General features: G+C 41.7%; 1 protein-coding gene across 1 annotated transcript in view; it reads right to left on the reverse strand.

The window, feature by feature from the left end:
- Positions 1–8,745: 8,745 nt before the first annotated feature.
- The window catches only part of LOC138020298 (putative diacyglycerol O-acyltransferase MT1809), a 1,494-nt gene continuing 1,086 nt past the window's right edge, over positions 8,746–9,153 (reverse strand). The window contains exon 1 of the mRNA XM_068867305.1: positions 8,746–9,153. This exon is cut by the window's right edge and continues 1,086 nt beyond it. Within this exon, the coding sequence (XP_068723406.1) occupies positions 8,746–9,153 (408 nt within the window).

The following is a 9,153-nucleotide window of genomic DNA, read 5'->3' on the forward strand; positions in this document are numbered from 1 at the left end:
GTAAAACAACGCAGATAACAGAAGCAAAGGAGCCAAGAGAACAAGAATAACGACAAAAACCTGATGGGACAGCAGACATTGGGCAACGAACCAAGAAGTAGTCATACTGATGCAGTTACTAACTTTTTGCTGTTCTGCTCCCAGCGCCAGCTGAAGGTCCCGTATGCTTGTTAAAAGGGACAAAGCATCATTCAAGATGTGCTATTCCGCAATAAGAATGACATACCTATCCATCCATCAAAAAATCAAAGGTCATATCAATCATGTACATGTTAAACAATGCTCTTATCTGATTGATTATTGATTATTGCATGTCCACATCCGGACTTTGGTCTTGCCTATTTTGTAACCTGCTCAAATAAACTATGTATGTATGTATGTATGTGTGCAGGTATGCATGTAATCATGTTTTGAGATAAATGATGCGTGAAAATTAAGCTTGATTCACACGTACGACGCAAATGCAAACGCAACACAAGCGCATACGCAAGAAATGTTTTTTTTTTCTTTTTCTTGCGTTTGCATTTTAGCGCAACATTTGCGCTCGTGTTTGCATTTGACACGTGTAAACTTGTGTAACGCAGTTGTGTAACGCAAGGTGAAAATACTCGTTCCAAGCATCCCTGGCCCCAGTAGATGGATAGGATAAACGCTAGCCACCGAGTAAATTACTATCCATTTGGTAGCAGCGCAACTGGTTTCGCTAATACTTATCCACTGGATGTTGATTTATACCACGGATGGCGCTATCCATTGTTTGAACAACTGGGGCCAGTACGTTTTCCAACTGATTTATTTTCGAGAATCGCCTAGACGGGGAAAATTAAAAGCGATCTGATCTGTTGATTTTAATGACAAGCATCCGTTTATTGTTAAACCGCTTGTATAATTCGCACAGAAATGCCGGTTATTAAAACACTGTTTCTATCGTGAAGCTTACGGACGAAACATACATATAATGCATCAGTCAAGTCCAACTGCGCCCCCCCCCCCCCCCCCAGGGCTAACTCGCGGGAATTTGCCTTTTTATTCTTATGGATGGCAAATTCCCGGGGGCTGGGGCACTTAAGCTGTCAAATGCCCAGCGGTGGGGACGAAAGTAGAGGGCAAATGCCCCGCCCCTGGGATCGTTCCAATCAGCCATGCAACAGGTTCTATGCGTTACATCATAGATTACTGCCGTTTTCAGCGATTTAACGCCAGTTTTCATTTTCGTACGTCTGCAATAGATCGCTCCTAACTTTATAGTAAAACCTTCACAGACAAATTTTGTATTCTTTACTATTTTTTCAAAGAAACATCAGCTTTCTTGAAATCTCCCCTTCGGAAAAACGCATACTGTGTACTTAGATGGATCCCAACCATCTCTCTTGGTGAATTAATATTGGGCACATGCAAAGACCTTTTTTGAGCGACTCACCTCAACGGGAAGTGGACTTCTTGCATTCTTGGTCAGTGGTTTTGCCCAAAAGTTTGGTCAAATCGTCTCAGTATCAAAATTAAGCCACTCAGGCAAACAATTTTGGTAGCGTTAAAGCAGAAAAAAGGGAAAAGAGCACACTTCCGGTTGACGTGCGTGGCATTAAGACGGCTTTACTTAGCTCGCTTATAATATCCATCTATTTCTTTTTTTCTCTCCTTTGGCTAGAAACTCTGGCTTTTTCGGCACCTTTCCTCCTGTTTTCCTCAACTTGATGGAGATGTTCAAGCCACAGCTTAACTTCTTCTGGAACTAGAAGACATTATTTCCTTGCCAAGTTTTGGATATTGGAATCCGAAAAATTGTCATTTTTCTTGTTGTAGTCTTGAAGAATCTGACTAGGAGGCTAGGATCGTGCTGCTTTGCCATGAGAATAAAGATTAATGTAAGTTGTTAGATCTGTAACGGTATGTCCAGAACACTCGTCTCCACAGTTTTCGCAGCCAGGTCCCTTCCTCGTTTAAAAATCAGAAAACGTCGACAATTTTTCCCAGTCCTTGCTGGATAAGCCAATCCTCCACAAAGCGCTGATCTTGACTACGGAAGTTCTCCATGTTTTAGAGATATAAACCACGCGGGTTTCAAAACCCGGGGGTGCCCCCTGATTGGCTAATGCCCTGTCCCCCGGTCGCGCTAAATTAGCTAAAGCCCCACCCCCGGGACTGACAAGGCGGGCAAATGCCCCGCAGTTGCCCGGGGGAGGGGCATGGCGCAGTTGGAATTGACTGATTCATAAAGGAAATATACTACATTAAATGAACGCTGTAAAGCTGGAACGGGTTGCTTTTACCAAAATACGACATGAAAAATACAAGTTAATGCCTTCAAAGTCAGAAAACATTGCTCATTACATTTTGACATACGTACAACATGAGAAGTGTAGAGTAACGAGTCCTTCACAAACACCGCTCCAAAGGTCCAGGGGCACCCAACGACCAATTTGTTGTAAAATGTATTATTATACCCCAGTTAATGAAAATAAATGTTATTAAGGCATTTTCAGGTGTTTTTCAGTGTTGCTAGGAAAACATTATCTGTTCCTTTTTCCCAGCAAGACACACAAGAAATTTCCCAGCTAGCTAGATAAAATTGGTTGGTTTCCCAGCCAGCTGATCAAATTTATTTCCCAGCCAGGAATTCCGCGCGCTTTCAAATCCCTCGATCCAAAACGACCGAACAAAAGCGAAAAAACCGGGACAAAACAGGTTTTTTCCGCAAGCGCAATCACTCTTACCAGCCGTCGTATATTTGGGAGAGGGAAGTGGTTCTTTCTTTTTTTTTTTTTGTAGTCGTCGTCAGTCTTCAGAGTTTCTACAGCCAGCTCGGATTGAAATGCCAGAAAAAGTCAGTAATTCCCAGGCAAAACCTCTATCAATAACATAATTTCCCAGCCAGCTCATCGAAACACCTGTATTTTTGCCAGCCAGCAAGATTCCTCTGGGGAACAGATAATGTGAGGAACAGATTCGTTGGGTGCCCCTGAAGGTCCCTTGACCTATTTATCCACAATTCGCGAGAATTGAAATTTACCGTCTTTCCGTCGATCCTTTGATTATATTCTAGCTATTAACACAGCCCGGCTCCAAAGACATTATAAACGGGATATGTCACATCATTTTAGGGTGTTCAGCAAAAAATCTTTTGTTAATCACGAGTTTTATACTCGAAAATGGTAACGTGGAATTCATTTTCTAATAAAATTATCTTTACATCACACACATGATGATTGTGAACAAAAGCGACCTGCCCGCGAAACTTGAAATCGTCGGGCCGATTTTTTTCAAGATTACCTAAATGAAATCCGTTTCAATGTTGTCCATTTGTGCTGTATTTCTTTTATGTTCTGCAACAGTTTTCAGTGGTTATTGCAAATGTTTCGTTCTACTTTTTGGGCATTTTGGGTGTCATGAAATTACATCATTCTGAAGCCCACGGTATGTTCAAACTGTGAAAACAAGGCGCAAAAACCTTGTAACACAAGCCGACTATATCATTAGTTATCGACCTTGAAGTGCAAAATTCATCTGCCTTTTGGCAGAATCTTCAAAACTTACTTGTTTATCCATTCAATGCTAGTGGGACGTCTCGAAAGAACTTACCTTCAATAAACAACGTGAATTTTTCATATTCACTGTATGTTCTTCCTCAACCTCTAATCGACACCTTCAGTCTCACTCCATCACTTACACAACAAATTCCCAGGGCGCCTTTTTCCTTTAAAAGAGCGGCATTTTTGTACCAAGGCAGGTGAAAAAATATGGAAAATAGATTTTAAAAGCTTTAAGTTTCCTTTATTGTAATGTTCACTGCCTTAGCTTGATGATGCCATCACCATGTTCAAGTTTTAATATCCACAATAACGAGGTCAGATCCATTTTACGGTTTACATTTCCTCAGAGTGAAATACTTGAGTGTGTGGATTATAGCAGAGCGTACTAAAGTTGTTGTAGTTCTCGCGAATTGTGAATAATTCTGGTTCCTGGTTTCCGGATTTCGGATTCCGGCTTTTATTACTGCCCCTTCTTCGCTGCTGACGAGATCTTCCGGTTATCGGGCTCGGGCGGGAGTCTCATTTGCGGAAAATTCAATCTAAAAACAAATCGGTCTATGAAAACGCCGTGACAGGAATATATGGGAGTTGCTCGTTCCTATTCATAGGCTCCTGCCCTAGCTTAGCAGAGGTCTCTTTCCTTTTGCGTTCGCTGGGCTCACGAGAACAGAAAAACAGACCTCTGGCTGCCATGGGAAACTCACTTTGATGCAACTGCCGTCCCTCCCGTCCTCAACCCATGATACGTTTGCTGACTGTGACTTAAGCCCGTTGTGTCCCGCACATTCCTTTACAGTGATACCTCTGTTGTTAAGTTGTGTTGTTAAGTTAGCCCACACAACATCAGGGTTTTCGTTTGCGGCAAGAGGCCGGACCTTTCGTCCGGTCGTTTCCCATCCTATGTCAGGGGCCCATGGGTTCCTGCCCATGTCCAATACTTGATTGCCAATATTTGAGGGGTTTGTTTTATTTTTCATTATCATTATATTTTTTTAACTTACTCTTTAAAGAGAATTTGATTGAACTCCAGACCCCCCCTAGAAAGGCACCTCCTGGCATGCCCCCAGACCGCCCTAGAAAGGCACCTCCTAGCGCCAAAAAATGTCACGTCTTGTGCTTTCAGAAATATGTCCGCTTCTTTACATAACTTTCGAAAACCTTGCAACATGAAGTATCCCGTGAGGATTCGGTCGCTAAGTAACCGCCACGCATACTCAGCACAGTGAGTTTCGACCTATGGTAGAGGTCCCTTTTCCTGTATTCGTCAGCCCAGCGAAAGCAAAAAGAAAAGAGATCTGTGCGAGCGGGGAACGTGATAATGTACACACCATGACTGCTAACATCCGTGACTTTATACGTCTGCATCAATCAAGATGCGAGTGATGCGAGCACTTCTTACATGAGGAGGAGAACACCACTTGAATTAAAGAGTGAGGAATCGTGTCGTCGTAGGCAGGGTAGGGAGGGAGCGGGGGAAAAAAAGGCCCTTTGCATGACCGTGTCACGTAACCTTGTCAACTATAAAAAATTTTCGTGGTACAAAAAAGATGCCAGAAATAGCAAGAGCGTCATGAAATTTGTAAGAAGGTCAATTTTGAGGCCACTGGCATTTATGTGAGAGATCTTACAGTGATTTTGAATTGATGCTTAAAAAACGCCATGTTGTAGCATGGCACTTTTTCATGCTGCTAATTGACCGGGTGAAATGGCTGAGCGCATGCGTGATGTGTTGGCCACACCGGGTTGGTGTTTGTGTCACCTTGCTTTTTTCGTCGTAATTGAAACATTTACTGAAATTTATATGAAATAAAAGGTAAAGTCTCTTTTACGAGCCTAGAAAAGCCCATCACTTCCCCCCACCCCCCCCCCCACACACTGGATGGGATGCTAGTCTATTGCAGCAAGAGAAAATGAGGGGACAGAGAGGGAGGCTCCCGGTCCAGCCCTTGGGATATGTCATGTCCACGAAAGTTATTTTTAGACGAGGGGAAGTCTTTGTTCTAGCGGAAGTCTGTCTTCCGAGACGTCCGCCTGCAGGCCAACCTCGGGCTGATGTTTGAAAGAAAATAAATATTCATCAGCCTTCCACGTACGCCGCCATTTTCTCTTTTCACTAAGAACCTGAGAGCGAGGCAAGACTCTATGCGAACGTCTCGGAAGACAGACTTCCGCTAGAACAAAGACTTCCGCTCGTCTAAAAATAACTTTTGTGGACATGACATATCCCGGCCAACGCCCTGAGCCTCCCTCTCTGTCCCCTCATTTTCTCTTGATCGCAGGGATAACCCCCAGCATTTTCGCCGGTACCCATTTATACACCTGGGTGGAGAGATGCACGGTGAGAGTAAGGTGTCTTGCCCAAGAACACAACACAATGTCCCCGGCCAGCACCCGACCCCAGACCACTCGATACGGATTCTCTTTTATTATTCCACTATCGCGCCTGTTTACCATATTTGGTCAAGAGAACGCGCAAAATATGAGCCGGTAATACACTGTAATGTCCCGATTTGACCGGTTTAGAACGGGACGAGAAACGAGAGAAAATACGGACGAAACGGGACTCTGAGTTTTTCAATCAAAGAAATTATTTCCGATACGATGCAAAGCCTGAGGATTTAGCTTGTTATCGCTCGTCACTCGTCATTTTGTTTATCCAATCAATTAAAGGACATTTGGCTGGCTTTTTGTGCTATTTACATCGTTCACACGCGCCCTGAAGGACAAATGATGCATTTTTTAGAAACACTCTTACTATACAATTGAAGCAAATAACACCTTTTTTTTAGTGGAATAATAAATGTCGATGGTTTAACATATAATACTCGCGGACATTTTGCTCATTGCTCGTATTTTTCCTCGCCCCTTCGGGGCTAGGAAGAATACTACGCAACTCGCAAAATATCCGCACGTATCCTAAACCATAGCTGGTAACAGGTCACCGCTCCCTTAGTACAAATCTTTCCCTCCAACACCCCTTGGACTTGACAAAATTCTTTGGATGAAACCTCACGCTCCTCGAGTCTGGGGAGAGGTGGAGCAAAAGATCTGTACTACAATGGGAGTGGTGACTTGCCAGCAACTGATCATTTGGGTGCACGGCTGATCGTCACAAGAAATGTTGACAGAAGACGAAAATGAAATTTTGTGGCAAATTGTCCTTCGCAGAGTGGATAGCAAGACTATTTTCTTGAATAGATGTTCGATAGACTCTTCGAACATGTCGCTGGCCGAGTTTGAGGAGGCTTGAAGGATTTTGGCTACAAATTTTTGGCTCGATTTCTCGGTTTCCTTGGCCGATCTCGTGAGCGTTACCTAACTTATCTCTCTTTTAGAGATAGGTCTTCGGTTGACGATATCTCGTGAAATAGAGGACAAAATGGCACCAAATTACCAAAGAACGACCACAAAGAGACAACAGACAAGTAAATGCAACATTAGTGTTTATTTCTTTTACTAAGCCTTTTGATTTGTATCGACTAAAACTCGCCATACAAGCTCTCTGAATTCAAAACACAACACGGAGCTTGGGCTACCTGTGGCAAAAGAATATATAGAGGGAAAAGAAGAGGAACCAACAACCACCTAAATTGCTCTTAATTGACACAGAAACGGTACCAGAAAGAAAGGCACACAAGACTGAAGCAAGGTAAGGTATTTTTTATTTTAAATCGTAAACATTTTTTTGAATTTTGAGAAAAACCGTTTTCCCCATACAAATCCTTATATTTTTTCTCTTGTATAATACAGTACAGTACAGATACACATACATCGAGGTTGACCTACCTGTGGTGTAACCAAGAGAGGATGAAGTAAGAGAACGGATCCCCATCATAGTTTTTCAAAATCTATTTCAGTTTTCGCGAAGCTATTTCAAGTTCTTGTTCCCGATGCAGCATAAATTTAAAATTTCATTACATAATTACAACTGGTCAATCAGGTGCATCTCTAAAAATGACTGCATAGGTGAAATTAGATATTAAAAAACTACCAGTATTATTAGAAGCCGACCAGGTATGGAAAGAAAAGGAACTTTATTTAAGTGTCTAGTTGCTCTAGTGCTGGAGCACTAATACACCATTTTACAGTTGTAGCTAAGTTACCTGGCCTAAGAATGGAAGCGAGGTTGCTGGTGACCATGTTTTGATACAAACCTTCGTGCTTTTGCTGAGCAAACAACTGTAAAATGGCCTATTGGGGACAATGTAAACTGAAATTAACAATTAACGCAAATCAAGTCAAATGTTGGTTTTTGGGGGATCCGTTCTCTTATCTCTTGGTGTAACCTCAATCCACAAGACATTTGCATTGGATGACTGCAATTTTGGACAAAACTCTTTGGAAAATTCTGGTTTAAATATCATCGGACATGGGCTCAGAAAAAGTCTATTGGTCCCCCGCCCCTCTCCCCTATACCAATGTTAGACATTTCTAAACCAACATGGGATCAGAGGGAGGGGGAAATTAGGGAGAACTTAATCTTTTATCACACAGAGAAATAATATTATTAGGGAATGATCATTTCATATAGTGCTGTGCCACATTTCCCCAACAAGTTTTGTTGGTGGGTCTATAAAAGTAAACATCAAGACTGATCACAATTTTCTACTAGACTACAGTCTACAGTAAAGACTGTTCACAATATTGTAATCAACTTCATTTGTGAACACTTTATTTTAATTATGATAACTTTTCTAAAACACAATCAAGCAGGAGCGAGACAGCCACTGATAGACCACTACAGAGCAGTGTCTAAGTTTCCTAAACAACAAATGAGCCTTTTATTTGATCTGTACTTTTTTGCTTTTCTTACTTCACTTAACAGCCTCACAAAAGCACCTTTTATGTCATAGAAATACTGAAAATGGTACTGAAAACCTAATAAATGTAGCTGTTTTTATAGCCCATTTTATCCAAACAACTGTAACTGTAAAAATATAGACCTATCCTAAAACCTGAAAACAGACATTTCCAAATAAAATCTTAACTGAAATTAAACAATTTTCACCCCTTTTATTGTACCGATAATTCTTAAATCTTTAGTTTTCCCTCCTGCCTCCGGATAAGGGTACGGAGGATTAATGTAGAAATTTACTCTAATGTAACTGTCTTGAACTAAATTTGATTACAGTTGATCACAATCTACCTTTTAACCTGGCAGCACAAGGTGTAGGCTTTCACTCAATTATAAAAAGAATAATAATTATTATTATTGCTACCTCCCCATCAAGCCACTGTCATTTTTCTGAAGAACACATTTAGCCATTTCATTCACAGCATTTCCAAACTCTTCGACAATAATCTCTGGATCCGGCAGCACAGCAGCATCACCATGAACTCCAACAATGACTTTCCCAGCATAACTAAGAATGGACAGTATCACTCCAACATTATCTTTGTGTGGAGGAAAAAACATCACATACTTCATATGCCTGCCCTTAACAGTGAACATGTGTTGAGGACCAGGGAGATTTGATAAAACACAACTCGGTTTGTTGGTAATAAATGTGTTCAGATGAGTACTCAAGAACCGTGGGCACATTTCTTGTGAAATGGACAGCATTCCTAATGAGATGAGGGGTACACCAGACTGTTTGAGTTCATTCATGCGAGCTTGTGTTTC

The sequence above is a fragment of the Montipora capricornis genome, chromosome 10, assembly GCF_036669925.1.
Source record: "Montipora capricornis isolate CH-2021 chromosome 10, ASM3666992v2, whole genome shotgun sequence".
In the NCBI taxonomy this organism is placed as follows: Eukaryota; Metazoa; Cnidaria; class Anthozoa; order Scleractinia; family Acroporidae; genus Montipora; species Montipora capricornis.